The sequence below is a fragment of the Epinephelus moara genome, chromosome 11 (assembly GCF_006386435.1).
Source record: "Epinephelus moara isolate mb chromosome 11, YSFRI_EMoa_1.0, whole genome shotgun sequence".
Lineage (NCBI taxonomy): Eukaryota > Metazoa > Chordata > Actinopteri > Perciformes > Serranidae > Epinephelus > Epinephelus moara.
The window spans coordinates 4,415,692-4,431,311 of NC_065516.1; the positions used below are offsets into that span (position 1 = coordinate 4,415,692).

Below are 15,620 nucleotides of genomic sequence, written 5' to 3' on the forward strand. Positions count from 1 at the left end.
AAAACTCCCTGGGCAAATAATACGGCCTGAGTCCAACAGCAAACAGTTCAATGTCCGGGCAACAGATACGTTCCTTAATGGAAATATGGTCAGGACTGCACCAGCGGTTATTTACTAGAACAGCAAGCCCCCCTCCTTTGCGCTTACCGCTCTCGTTCTTCCTGAAGTCTACAACCATCTCCACTGTCTTAAGAGCGTTGAGCTCCAGGTTGTTCAGCCTGCACCAGATCACCAGCTGGTCAATCTTCCCTCTGTAGGCGGACTCATCCCCGTCAGAGATGAGTCCAATGAGGGTGGTGTGATCCGCGAACTTCAGGAGCTTGACGGACTGATGACTGGAGGTGCAGCTGTTGGTGTACAGAGAGAAAAGCAGAGGAGAAAGAACACAGCCTTGGGGGGATCCAGTGTTGATAGTCCAGGTGTCAGAAACATGTCTCCCCAGCTTCACATGCTGCCTCCTGTCAGACAGGAAGTCAGTGATCCACCTGCAGGTGGAGTCAGGCACAATCAGCTGGGAGAGCTTGTCCTGTAGCAGAGCCGGGATGATTGTATTGAAAGCAGAGCTGAAGTCCACAAACAGGATCCTGGCATAGGTTCCTGGGGAGTCCAGATGCTTGAGGGTGAAGTGGAGGGCCATGTTGACAGTGTTGTCTACAGACCTGTTGGCTCTGTAGGCAAACTGCAGGTGGTCCAGGATTGGGTCGGTGATGGCCTTGAGGTGTGACAGCACAAGATGCTCAAAGGACTTCATTACCACAGAGGTCAGGGCAATGGGTCTGTAGTCATTAAGTCCTGTGGTCCTTGGCTTTTTGGGGACAGGAATGATGGTGGAGGTCTTGAAGCAGGCTGGCACATGGCATGTCTCCAGTGAGGTGTTGAAGATGTGGGTAAACACCAGAGACAGCAGGTCGGCGCAGTGCTTCAAGGTGGACGGAGAGACAGAGTCTGGTCCGCCTACTTTGCGGGGGTTCTGCCATGTGTTACTGTTCATGCGAGACAGCCAGAGTGCTTTGTCAAAAATTTCTCAGAACATTCTATTAAAGTGCCCACTGAAGTACCCCACTGTCTGAAATATGATGTGCCTGGACCCCTAAAAGGTGCACAATGAACCAGACATATGCCTACAAAAAATGACGGCCCTCATCATGAACTTTGTGCAGGACAAGAAGTTGTCAGGAGGAGTCACAGTGGATAATATGCATTGACATAAGACATGTGAACAATATGCCTAGTGTTTAGCAAAGGGAGTTTTTGGGCACCTTCTTTAAATCAGTGGTTTTACAAGTGGGTTCCAGGGGTCCTTGAGGGGCTTCCCAGGGGGTCCCCAGCAAAAAGGGGAATCATTTATTTTCACTAAAATTATTTATAGATAACACAGTGACAGAATGTATGTCTGTTTTGGTCATGGGATTCATACACTTTTTGTAATAAAACATCTAATAGCAAAAATCTTAAAAGATGGGGATTTGTGGTCTAATTTGTGTCAGTTTAGGGGTTATTTTAAATCAGCAAATTGCCATAGTTTAGATGTAGAAGTTAAACTAGCCTGTTATTTTGCAGTTCATCATTTTAATTGTATTTTATCATTGGAAATATATCCTAGTATGAGTTATAACAAATGTCTGTGGGCCTAATATATGTTTAGACATAATAATTGAAATATAGTTGGAAATCTGAGATTCATTTTCCAGAGTATACTGATAAATAAATCTTTTCTGATTTCCACAAAACATAATTTTAACTGGAAAATATTACAAATGTGCTTGTCTTTATCTAAATGCAGGTGATGAGACTGCACAACAATTTCAGAAGTTCCTCTTCAGTGAGGCCAGAGGAGAGGAATTCATGGCCTTCAGTGCGTTGGATGGAAAATCGCGGGTTGACAGCTTCCTGCATAAGGTCATGAATGAATATGCAGAACTTTGGAGCTTTGTGGAAAAGCTGCTGCTTCTGTCCCATGGACAAGCTACTGTGGAGCGTGGATTCTCCATTAACAAGGAGGTGGAGATGTGCAATATGAACTATCGACTATGACTATGACTATAGTCTCACAGAGACTAATCTTGGACTACGTGAGGATGTGTGGTGGAGTGGTCAAAGTGCCACTAACTAAAGAGCTGATAAATGAGTGTGCAACTGCACGCAACCGGTACAGGATCTACTTGGAAGATGAGAGGAAGAAAAAGGAAAAGACAAAACAGATGGACAAGAGAAAAAGGCCTGAAGATGAGCTTGAAGAGCTACGCAAGAAAAGAAGAACGATCTCAAGTGTGTGCGAAACTCTAGAGAAGGATGCAGATAGCCTTGCAGAGAAGGCTGAGAATACAGCAGGGACCAAGATGGCAGAACTCATCACTAAATCCAACTCCATGAGAAAAAGATGCAAGGACAAGAGAGGGGAGTTGGTGGACCTAGACCGTGAAATTGAGAAGAGAGCGACAGAGCTACGCCACATGTCTTGAGGAGAATTTAAGATGTTACAAAACAATGGACCTCTCTGTTCATTGGTTTCTCTCGTTAAGTCATGTGATAGTATTTATGTTGTTTTTCAAACAGTTATGTACATTATTCCTTTCAACTTTTTGGAGACTGTTTTAAGTGTTACTGTTATTATTCTGTCTCTTAATTTGGAAAAAAAGGTCCCTAAAGAAAAAGTCTCTTAATTTGCACATAGCACCTTATTGATAAAGAATGTGAAAAGTTAAGTTTTGTTTTCCAATGTAGGAGGCAATAAATTGTGTATTTTCTACCAAAGAAATTGTTTTGGCATTTGTGGGTCTTAAATTATATTTGTTGAGGTCTTGAAAGGTCTTAAAAAGCATTAAATTTGACTTTTAACACATGAAAAAAGGCTGTTGCAATAATCAAGACGTGAAGAGATAAGATCATGTGTAACAGTTTCTGTGTCTCTCAAAGTTACAATAGATTTTATTCTAGCAGGGTTTATGAGGTGATAAAAGCATGATTGGACAAGTTTAGTGACAGCGTGACCAGCATATTACTTCTGTGCATGCACAATCTCAGCAAAGACTCTATGTCATCCGTAAGCTCAGATCATTGTCTGTTGCCCCTCATCTTCTGCTGTTACTCTACAAAAGTATTATGCAACCTATATCCTGTTGTACTGCTTACCATGCTTTTTCAATCTCGTGACCTTAGTTAACAAAAACAAACTACAGTATTACACATATTGCTTCTAAGGTCATTGGTCCCTCCACACCCCAACTTTCTGACATGAATGACAAAGCCATAATACATCGTGCACTTACAATAGCAAATGACACTGATTATCCCCTCTATCACTACTTTGAACTTTTGCCATCGAACCGGCGTTATAGAACTTTAAAATGGGGGAAGGTTCGCTTTAGCAGGAGTTTTGTCCACTTAGCTATTGCGGCATTGAACAAACTGCCTCGCTGATGTGTTGTTGGTGCCATGAGGTTTGGTCTGGAGATTCTGTTCATTGTCTCTTATATTGTGTTTTTTTAACGTATTGTTCCTATAAGGGATGCAACAGTCGTTGGTAAAATATTGAACCGTTCGGTCCGCCCTGCACGGATCAATACGCCCTTATGGACCGCAGGTTTTCAGTTTTGCAATTAATTTTGCATTGATGCTTTACAGGCTACTGTGTGTGTGTGCCTATCCACAGGCCAAGTCCATGGATGTATAAAGAGAACGGCCGAGTCAGCCTGCTGCACAAAAGCCCTCCCCGCGAGTTAATGTCCAATCACTGTTGTGGCTCCGCCCACTCACCCCCTCACACTAACTGGAGCCGGGGAAAGTGACGCTCGCCTCACACAGAAAAGAAGCAGGAAAAACAAACATAGAGAGAGCCATGGCAAAGGCAAGCAGGGAGTTGAGAGACAGAAGATAGACAGATACACACCTTACAATGCACATCAGAACAAAAATTCGTTCCTCCAGCTTGGATAGTGCAGTGATACATAAAAATAGCAGCAGGTGTTGTATAAAATAAAATAAAATAAAATAAAATAGTGCAAAGTATAAGATATACTGTATATAAAAATGTACAAAAATAAATTAAGAATATATTTTAAAAATATGTTTCAATATATTGCACATGTATATTGCATGTAGGCTAGGCCCTGAGTGGGTGTGTGTGGGTGGATGGGGGGATTTTTTATTTTGAGTTCAACAGTCTTATGGCTTGTGGGAAGAAGCTGTTGGTGAGTCTTGCTGTTCTGGTCCGAAGGCTGCGGAACCTCTTCCCAGAGGCCAGCAGCGTGAACAGTCCGTGGTGGGGGTGGGAAGGGTCTCTGCAGCGTTTTTCTGCAATATCCTGGATGGGAGGAAGTGAAGTCCCAATTATTCTCTCCACTGTCCTCACCCCCCTCTGCAGGGACTTCCAGTCAGAGGTTTTGCAGGCTCCTGACCAGACAGAGATGCAACTGGTTAGTATGTTCTCTATAGTGCCTCTGTAGAAAGTGGTGAGAATTGTAGGGGGGAGGTGTGCTCTTCTCATCCGCCGCAGGAAGTGCATGCGCTGCTGGGCTCTCTTTGCAAGAGCTCCGGTGTGGTGGGACCAGGTCAGATGGTCCGTTATCTGTACCCCCAGGAACTTAGTGCTGCTGACTATCTCCACTGCTGTGTCGTTGATGAGGAGTGGTGTATGACTGGGCTGGCTCCTCCTTAAGTCGACGATGATCTCCTTGGTTTTGTCGAAACAGCATCCGCACGTTTGTTCTTCCCTTCCAGATGTTCTAGGCTCAGGTGGAGTGTAGAGGAGATGGTGTCCTCTGTGGAGCGGTTTTATTTTTTTATTTTATTTTACTTTTATTTAACCAGGTGAGTCAGTTGAGAACAGTTTCTCGTTTACGATGACGACCTGGGCAAGAAGCAGCACAGAGAGTCAGACACATTCAATCACAGTGAAACAATCAATCGGACACAGTATATAAAAAACACACCACACATAACAAAAGTATGAGCTAAAAGTGGTAGCGCTGGTCCAGAGGATTTAAAAACGTGCAACGATCACAGATTATTGTTGGAAGTGTGTTTTGGAAATTGGAGAATGGGATGAATGTGTTAAGTTTAAGCTTTTGCTGCAGATGATTCCAGTCAGTACAATGTGAGCTGTGTCCATCAGCTGTGTCCAGACTCAGTGACTGCTCGTCAGGGCCAGGAATAGATTTCCTCGCAGGAGTGGTGTTGAGTGCCTCAAACCTCCCAAAGTACTCGTTCAGTTCGTTGAGAAATTTGATGTTGTTCTCGCTTGGGGGAGGAGTAGCTTTATAGTCTGTGATGACTTGAATGCCCTGCCACATTCATCTGGTGTTCATAGGATCATGGAAGAAGTCCTGCACTTTCCTGACAATGGGCACGTTCAGCAATTCGTATGGCACCGTTCAGGTTGGCTCTAGGTGTTCTGAGTGCCACCATGTCGCCAGATTCAAAAGCGTGGTTCCGTGCTTTCAGCATTGCACGTACCTCACTCGTCATCCAGGGTCTCTCGTTGGCCCTTGTGGAAATGTTTTTGATCTTGCACACATCTTCCATGCATTTCTGGATGTATGCAAGCACAGACTCAGCATACTCCTCCACCCGCGTGTCATTGTCATCTCTGGCAGCTGCTTTGTACATATCCCAGTCCGTGCTTTCAAAGCAGTCCTGTAATGTGTCCATAGCTCCTGCTGGCCAAACCCTCACATGCTTCACAGTGGGTCTTTTCCTAATCAACAGGGGCTTGTATGCTGGAATTAGCATTACAGAGAGATGGTCTGAAGAGCCAAGGTGGGGGCAGGGTGCTGCCCTGAATGTCTCTTTGATGTTGCTGTCGACCAGGTCTAGCGTGTTCTCTTCCCTGGTTGCAAAATCCACATACTGATGAAAGTAGGGAAGCACAGTTTTCATGTTTGCCTGATTAAAGTCTCCTGCCACAGTGAAAATTCCCTCTGGATGTGTAGATTGCACTTCACTGATGGAGCGGTAGAGGACATTCAGGGCTTCTCTAGTGTTTGCACTGGGGGGAATGTACTGTGCTGATGATAATACTGAACTCCTGGGGTAAATAGAAAGGCCTGCATTTTACAGTCATTTGTTCTACATAAGGGGAGCAGTGACTAGAGATTATCTCCCCGTTGTTACAGCAGTTGTTGTTAGTGTATATGCAGACACCGCCACCCCAGGATTTACCAGTGAGAGAGCTGCTCCTATCCATCCAGAATGTTGTTAACCAAGCTAACAGCGTCATCTGGTACGGATGGATTCAGCCATGTCTCCGTAAGAATAATGGCGCAGCAGTCTCTCATCTCCCATTTGGTTGTTAGATCCAGTTTCAGGTAGTCCAGTTTATTCTCCAATGAGCGGACGTTAGACAGCATGATGGAGGGAAGCGGCATTCGACATGAGTTAGCCTTTAGCTTAGCTGTTAGCCCCGCTCGATGTCCCCACTTCCCCTTTCTGTCACATCGTCTCCGTCTCCCCTGCTGGCGGACTCCACTGAAGCGAGGTCCCGCTGCTTCTAAGGCCACTAGTTGAAGCCAGCGTAGCAGTCCTAGGCTACGTAGAAGGTCCAGAGTGGTTGTACGGGTTCTAAACTGCAGGATTCACCTAGAACTAGTAATGTGTGGCGGTCGTATACTAGTCCGGAGTAACTACGCTGTAGATTCACCGTGAACCTACGCGGGTTGACTGGGTTATTTGCCATTAAATCACCGATGCTATCACAAGCCAGAGCAGCTGCAGCCGACACAGGCACCGCCATCTTTCGTAAATAATAAATTCCAGCACTTGAATAGGCTGGAGCATAACACAGCAGCATGTCAAGTGCAAAGTCAAGCAAAATAAAGAGATAATTTTGGGGGGAAAAAATTGTTCTCTTTACGCACAAAACACGTACCGAAACCGTGGCCCAAAAACCAAGGTACCATACCGTGGGGTACCTGTACCATTGCACCCCTAGTTCCTATGTGTTGTTTTGAACAGACTGTGAAGTCAAATATCCCTCTGGGACAATAAAGTCTAATCTAATTTTGTTCAAAGCATAGACTACTATCAAATGTGACACCAAGATTTCTTGCAACAGGCTTTAGCTGTTGAATAAAACGACGAGGGAGTGAAAACAGTTAACAGAAATTTCACTGTCTGCAAACGTTGCTTGAAACATGTCTAGTGTTTCCCCTACCATTATATTAGGGGGGCGCCCCGCCCCGTACCTTGTCCTTTTATTAAACAAACTAAATAGCCTTGTTACTTATCTTATTCACACAACGGCATGTCATTTCTGTCTCTACATGGTCGCATTTTTACAATCCTCCTCTGCTCTCTGTATCGCGCATGGCGGAGGATGCGCGCGCGCGCACACACACGTGTGCACACACACACGCACACACTATGAAGTCCTATCCGTATCAAAATAAGCAGACACGCACAGCAATGTGTGTGTGCATGCGTGATTAACATAGTAACAAGAAGATGCGTACTGTACTTACAGCGTGTGCACGTCCATCTGTCACTGTTGGAGAAATGTTGTTAAGTGTCCACACACACGCGCATTCACATTTTTTGATACTATGCAACCGGAAGTTTATCTGCATCGCACACCAGTCCGCGTGCATGAACGCCTCACGTAGTTTGCTTTTCCATTTCATTCTATTTCTGTGTTCCATTTTCATCCAGTAGATGGTGCTATCGAGCCAATAGTACACTCTATATAGACATATATAATTATAATTTCTTTTGTTTTTAATTATTATTATTCGATGTAATTGGAAAAACACGGACACAAAGTTAGTAGCCTAGATATGTTTTTTTTTGTATTGTGGAAGAAAGTTTTTTTTTTGTTTGTTTGTGTTGTGTGTGTATTAAAAGAAAATGATTAGATCAAACTGCAAAAGAAGAACAGAAAGTCTGAAGCCTAATTTTGTATTTTCTTCAATATCAGCCAATTTTGGAAGAAAATATTTGACTGAAATAAATTATAGTAAAGCTCACAAGGCAAGGTAAGTTTATTTGTATAGCACATTTCAACAACAAGGCAATTAAGAGTGCTTTACATAATATATACAGCAAGTAAAAACAATAGGCAACATAAAAAGACATTAATCACATTAATGTAACTACAATTAAGTTAGAATTAAAATCTAGATAGGAGACAGAAATAAAACCTAAACAGAAGACAGATAAAACAGAATAAAAGTTACAGTGCAGTCAGTGTGAGAAGAAGGCTCAGATTTGATTTAATCAAAGGCAGCAGCAAACAGAAAAGTCTTCAGCCCTGATTTAAAAGAACTGAGAGTTGCAGCAGACCTGCAGTTTTCAGAGAGTTTGTTCCAGATATGTGGAGCATAAAAACTAAATGCTGCTTCTCCATGTTTAGTTTTGACTCTGGGGACAGAGAGCAGATCTGTCCTAGATGACCTGAGAGGTACCAGCAGATCAGAAATGTATTTTGGCCCTAAGCCGTTCAGTGCCTTATAAACCATCAACAGCACCTTAAAATCAATTCTTTGACAGACAGGAAACAGTGCAAAGATCTGAGGACCGGAGTGACACGATCCACCCTCGTGGTCCCAGTGAGGACTCGAGCAGCAGCGTTCAGTGACTATATAATAAAATGAAAAAGAAAACTACGTAAGGCGTTCATGCACGTGGACTGGTGTGCGCGATGCAGATAAACTTCCGGTTGCGTAGAATCAACAAGTGCGAACACGCGTGTACGTGGACACTTAACATTTCTCCAGTGGTGACAGACGGACGTGCACACGCTGTAAGTACAGTACGCATCTTCTCGTTACGCGTGATGTAGTTTGCGCACGTCATAGTACGCGTGCGTGTGCGCGCGACAAAAATGTTCTATTATCTTTATGTGTGCGTTTATGCATGCCTTCGCAAAAAACGCATAAATGTTACACGTAGTCACTCCGCATCGTGTGCAGCAGTCATCACACGTACACATGCGCGTGCACGCGTGACCGTTATAAGTCAATGGGGAAACTACATGATACGTCAGGCGTTGCTTTGCTGCACAGGCGTCAAAGCACGCGCGTGTGACACGTTCAGTTGATAGCTGCGCACGTATATTAAAACGTATGGTACTCCATACACACACACACACACACACACACAAGTGAGCACACAAGAGCACGGCCCAGGCCACATTTTCCTGACCGACAATTATAACCGAGCCAGTCTATAGAGCAGAGCCTGTGTTGCGTTCAGGCGTTGTCATGTAAATAATAAATTCCAGCACTTGAATAGGCTGGAGCATAACACAGCAGCATGTCAAGTGCAAAGTCAAGCAAAATAAAGAGATAATTTTGGGGGGAAAAAATTGTTCTCTTTACGCACAAAACACGTACCGAAACCGTGGCCCAAAAACCAAGGTACTGTACCGTGGGGTACCTGTACTGTTGCACCCCTAGTTCCTATGTGTTGTTTTGAACAGACTGTGAAGTCAAATATCCCTCTGGGACAATAAAGTCTAATCTAATTTTGTTCAAAACATAGACTACTATCAAATGTGACACCAAGACTTCTTGCAGCAGGCTTTATGTGTTGTGACAGGTGACCAATAGATGGCAGTATTTGTTTTGTGATATGTTGTGACCCAATTTCAAGAATTTCTGTTTTATTAGGATTGAGCTGAAGAAAATTTGGAAAACATCCAAGTTTTGATATCACACGGACAGTCCTGTAGGGAGCTCAGCATGCTGAGGTCAGTTGGTTTAAGAGGGAGGTACAGCTGAGTGTCATCCGCGTAAGAGTGAAAGACACACCATGTCGAAGGATGACATCACCCAAGGGGAGCATGTATAATGAAAACAGGATAGGACCAAGGATTGACCCTTGAGGCACACTGTACTTGATATGGGAAATGGATGACATGACATTATTAATGGACACACAAAGCTTCCTGTCTGACAAGTATGACACAAACCAGTTTAGGGCAGTACCGGATACACCCACCCAGTGCCTCAGTCTATCTCAAAGAATGGCATGATCAATTGTGTCAAAGGCTGGACTCAAGTCGTGCAGCACGAGATTTGAGCACATGCCTACGTCAGCATTCATTAGGAGGTCACTGGTGACTTTAAGAAGGGCTGTCTCAGTGCTGTGACATTGGCGGAAACCAGATTGAAACTTAGCAAATATGCAGTTATTATCCACAGCAGCAAGCAGCTGCTTTGAGACATTTTTTTCTAGAATCTTGGAAATGACAGGCAGTTTAGAGATTGGGCGATAGTTTTCTGAGATGGTGGGATCCAGCCCAGGTTTATTAAGGACCGGTTTGACACAAGCAGTCTTAAAGTAATCTGGTACACAACCAGTAAAAAGTTAACTATTAACAATGGAAAGCAAATAGGGCCCCATACAATGAGTCACTTCAAATAAAAATTCTGTTGGAATTATGTAAAGAGGGACGGTTGAAACTTTCATGTGTGACATGGTTTTTAGGAGCTCTGGCAGAGTAATGAGGGAAAAGGAGCTCAGGGAATCACGGTGCCGGTGATCAACATCCAAAAAGGTTGCATTTGGGGTGATACCAAATCTGACTGACTCCACCTTACCAGCAAAGTACAATAGAAAGTTCTCACCGTCACCATCAGAGTCTGCAGGAGCAGAAGGATAGGCTGGGTTTAGTAACTGGTCAACAGTCTTGAATAAGGATCTGGGGTTGTGTCGATTGGCGGAAATAAGATCAGAGTAGTAGTGAGATCTTGCATTTTTCACCATCCTATTGTAGATGAGTAGTTGCTCTTTAATAGCAGCAAAGGGAACCTGACTGTGTTCCCTCTGTGTTCAGCTTTTCTGCATTCCCTTTTACAGATTTGAATGTTTTCAATTAACCATGGCTGTATTCTAGTGTTAGAGGTTGATCTTTTCTTCAGTAGAGCTATGAGATCTAAGGTAGTGGAGTGTAACGAGTGTGTGAATGGGACACGAAGGAGGATGACTCAATTAACTTTTTCCTGCATTTATTCGCTCCTGCAGAAGACATAAAAACACATTATTTGCCTTCTGATCTTTTCTTCTGCACCTCTGCACCCCCAGCAACCCCAAACAGCACTGTCCAGATTTTTTTCTCAGTTTCTCAAAATACATATACATTCAATTTTTTTTGTGTTACATTACAATATGCATCTAACTCATTTTTCACATCACGAATCAAGAGCTTTAAAATTTCACAAGAAAACATTTGGCCTACAATCAATTTTACAACAAATCTCCTAAAAACCAGAGAAAACCTATATACAAGGAGAAAACAGTACCTTCCAGTGGACAAAGGAACAGAGCGTGGGGTGGAGTGACTAAACAGAAACAACAAAATGTATAACTTGACAAAGAAAAACACATAGCCTACCTGCAGAAAACATAAAAACACATTATTTGCCTTCTGGTCTTTTCTTCTGCACCTCTGCACCTAAACATGCAAACATGCACAATTGTTACACTTGGAAGTTCAAGCTGTGCAGCATAGGTTATATGACACAGGTCGGACTGCCTCAGTACAAATCGCGCCAAAAAAGTGAAACTAAAAACGTCTTTAAAACTTACATTAACGATCAAAACTACACAAAACAGCTTGGTAACATAATAATATGCAACAGCGAACAATATACACCAAAGATTTCAACATAAATGGCTCAATTTCCCAAGAAAATAAAACTAATTCACAGCAGCATTTTCTCATACGACTTGCCCCCAGCAACGCCAAACAGCACTGTGAGGTAGTGTTGTGTCGTTCGTGAACGAATAGTTCAAAAGAATGAATCTGTTGAGTGAACATACTGAACTGAATCACTTCCGGAACTGATTCGTTCATTTCTCAGTTCAGTTGAGCTCAGCAGTGAGCGCGCAGGCCGGGAGTGGAACTGCCGATTCCGTCCGTGCGAACGCGTGACAAATCACTCGGTGAACGAATCACTCGGTGACCGAATGAATGACGTAACCTTGATCCCTGAGTGATTCAAATCATTTCTTCTCAGCGATACACTTTCACAGGGACCGTTTTATCAAGCTAATGGCTAATGTAGCCAGGAGTCAAGCCACATGAACACAATCACACACCTCCCCATTGTATTAACAGACTTAATTTCCAGATAAACAAAGTTAAAACGTTAGGCTGGCCAGTAATGAGACTCACCAGTGCAGGGCAGACGCAGCAGCAGCTCAGCCGTGTATCAGTTCAGTGAGTCGGACTACGCAGTACACAGTCAGGGCTCCTCCCGCCAAGCACTGAATGATTCGGTGAACAAATCTTTTGAACAAATCTTTTTAATGAACTGATTCTAGTGATTCAGTAACATCTAAAGAACTGCTTTGCCCATCACTACTGTGAGGGCAGAGGGAAAGGGCTACAGAAGCCCAGGAGGTATGAAAAGGGCAGAGTGCAGGAAAGTCATTTCCACGGAAAAAAAAATTATAAAATAATAGTAAATAAAAATAACTAATTGAGATAAAATTGACTCAAAATAATCATAAAATGATAAATAAAATTCACAAATACAAATTGGAAATAATAATTAGTAAAGTGCATTTTTAACTCCGTTACAGGAGCACATGTAGTTGAAGGAGTTAACCAAATCATTAGTGGTGGCAAGACCAGAATACACATTACCAATGGAATTAAACAGTGTACAAAATTTGAAGGAGCTGTGCTCATTAAAGGTGAGAGTGTACTTGGAGCGGATTAAGACATTGTGACATATAAACATGTCCATGTTTTCTACAGAGGGTATTTTTAAACCCAGACTAAATACTAGGTTTAGGGTGTGGCCACGGTTATGAGTTTGGCCTGACACATATTATTGAAAATTAAATGAATTTGTAATATTTAGGAAATCAGTAGCAAGGACATTAAACACACACACAAAGATTAGACAGTGTGTTTGACCTAATGTCTGTTGCTTCAGGCACCATCATCATGTCTGAGGACCTGCGTGATGCTCTTGACTGTATGTTCAACGCTCGGATCCCTCGCCTGTGGCTGCGGCTCAGCTGGCCTTCAGCGACGCTGGGCTTCTGGTTCAGCGAGCTGCTGGAGAGGAACCAGCAGCTTAGCGGCTGGATCAGCACTGGCCGACCAAACCAGTTCTGGCTCACTGGCTTCTTCAACCCACAGGTCGGCTCAGACTCGCCAACACAGTGAAGATGAGTTGAGATGCGTTCATCATGTTTATCAGTGAAACATTGTTTGTGTCTGTTTTTCTCAAAGGGGTTTCTGACCACCATGCGCCAGGAGACAACACGCTCCAACTTGTCCAGGGGCTGGGCATTGGATACTGTCATCCTTAGCAATGATGTCACCAAGATGATGAGGGAGGACGTGTCAGCTCCACCTCCAGAGGATGTGGGCGGAGTCTACATCTATGGCCTCCTCCTGGATGGGGCAGGATGGGACCGACGCAGCGCCAGACTCTCTGAGGCCCCACCCAAGGTCAGTCTGTGTATAAAAAAAAAAGAAATAAAAGATAAGACAAGAAATATTAAAACTAAAAAAACAATAAAAGTATAAAAATATGAGATAATTTAATGATAAAAATGATAAATAATAATATATATATTAAAAAAACACAAATAAGCAAATATACCAATAATAGTAAAAAATAGTAAAATGAACTATAATTATACATTAAATTTTTTTGTAAATAATAAAATGAAACAATAAATTCAAAATGAAATAATGTTGTAATTTGTGTAAACTATGAAGTAATAAAATATTAATATATAAATAATATATAAATATTAATTAAAAACATTAATAACATAATAAATCAATGATAAAAAATAAGTTGAAGACAATTAAAATGAAAAGAAAAAGTAATAAAAATTAAATAACAAAAAGTATTGATAAGTGATAAAATAAATAAAATCTCCTCTCTGCTGTCTCCTCTCAGGTCCTCTTCACTCCTCTCCCAGTGGTTCATGTCTACGCTGTCAGCTCAGCTAACATGGCCGACAGTAAGCGGCAGCCTGGTGGCGGCGGGGCAGTTAGCCTGTACTCTTGTCCGGTCTACAAGAAACCGCGTCGGACCGACCTGAACTTCATCTTCTCTCTGCAGCTGAGGAGTGCTCAGCCAGCAGAGCACTGGACTCTGAGAGGAGCTGCGCTGCTCTGCGACTGCAAGTAATCCTCCAACTCTCTGAGTGGATATGTTTATTATATACAGTTTAATTATTCTGTATTATTCCACTGCAGAAACAATACCAAATACATACTGGTATCATTTTCAGGTTTTAGCCCATTAAGTACAGGTCACACTTATTGTACTCTCCTGATGAGCATTTTGCAAAATCCTCCTACAGCTTTTAGATGAATCTTTTTTGGTTTTACTTCACATAAAAAATCAACTAGCAAAGATGTGAATCTTGAAGCACTTCAATAAGCTCAGATTTAAAGCCCTGACATAGCAAATACAACATAACTGATGGTGTTGAAATACACCACATAAAATATTTCAGCTAGGGATAATTATTTTACTATGTTTTCTAAATGGTATGTCATAAACATTTGTGTGATATTAGAATGAATTTGTTGTGAATAACTCAAGTATTTGGCACATTTAGACACCAATCTGCTTCAATATCAGTTGAAATCCATAACAAAAAGCTTAAGAAAGAAATGTTTCTTTTATTCCACAGACACAGCTGTTAAAGTTTTTGTTTTTGAGTGTCTTTGTTTTTGCTGATGTTCTTATGATCCAGGGGGGTATTCCATCAAGCAGGCTAAAGGCAAATCCAGGCTTAAATGGCCAAGTCTGGCTAATGTGAGCCAGAGTTCTGTTCCATCAAAGTGGCTAAGATTAGCCTCACATCGGTAACCATGGAAACCATGGTTCTGGCTAAGCCTGATCCATCGAGCTAAACTCCGGTTTCCCTTCCATCAAACTGAGCCACAACTCCGTTCCATCAAGGTGGTTAACCTGAATCCCAGCCTAGTAACCATGGTAATTTATGCTGCCGGGCAATCCTGAACAGACACCTAAAAGACAGTTCTGCCAGTGCTTTTACACACTCACAACTGTCATGTAATGATAATATGTAGATCATAAAATATATAACATAATTAATCAAAAAACACACATAACTATTAAAAAACAAATTAAAATGTAATAAAAATAAGATCATCAAAAAAACAACAACACAACAGTAAAGCCAAAATCGAACTAATAACAACAAAACTATAATAAAATGAAACTGAGGCATTAAAAAAAGATTGTATATGTACACTAAACCACATGAATATGTGATTGCCCTCCCATCCCCACCCCACTCTGTTTCCAATTGGCTAGCAAATTCACAGCCAATTAAAGTCAACTGACAACAGCCATATAAGGAGTGCATCCAAGAGAAGGAGAGGGACACACCCAGAGAGACACAGAGCAAGCAGGATTTTTATATTTTATCTTCACCTGCTGCCAAGTCCTCCTCTGACTTCTGAGATTGCTTCTGTTGAGACATAACAGTGAGGGATGAAAATGGGACACACACCATTGTGGTTTGTCTGTTCCTCATCCTATAGCACATGCCATACATTTAAGAGGATTTTCCTTATTTTGATATAATAAGGGATAGAGCTTACAGTTGACTCCCAAATGATGACAAATAGATCATTGATTCACTATCACCTGCATTCACTTAATAGTTTTCCT

The 15,620-nt window shown here is 42.2% G+C and overlaps 1 protein-coding gene across 1 annotated transcript in view; it reads left to right on the forward strand.

The window, feature by feature from the left end:
• Positions 1-14,228, forward strand: part of dnah5l (dynein, axonemal, heavy chain 5 like) — a 208,353-nt gene extending 194,125 nt beyond the window's left edge. Inside the window, exons 97-99 of the mRNA XM_050056535.1 lie at positions 12,882-13,090; positions 13,184-13,405; positions 13,866-14,228. Coding sequence (XP_049912492.1) covers positions 12,882-13,090; positions 13,184-13,405; positions 13,866-14,099 — 665 coding nt within the window. The 3' untranslated portion in view covers positions 14,100-14,228. The remainder of the gene's footprint in view (positions 1-12,881; positions 13,091-13,183; positions 13,406-13,865) is intronic.
• The last annotated feature ends 1,392 nt before the right edge of the window (positions 14,229-15,620 follow it).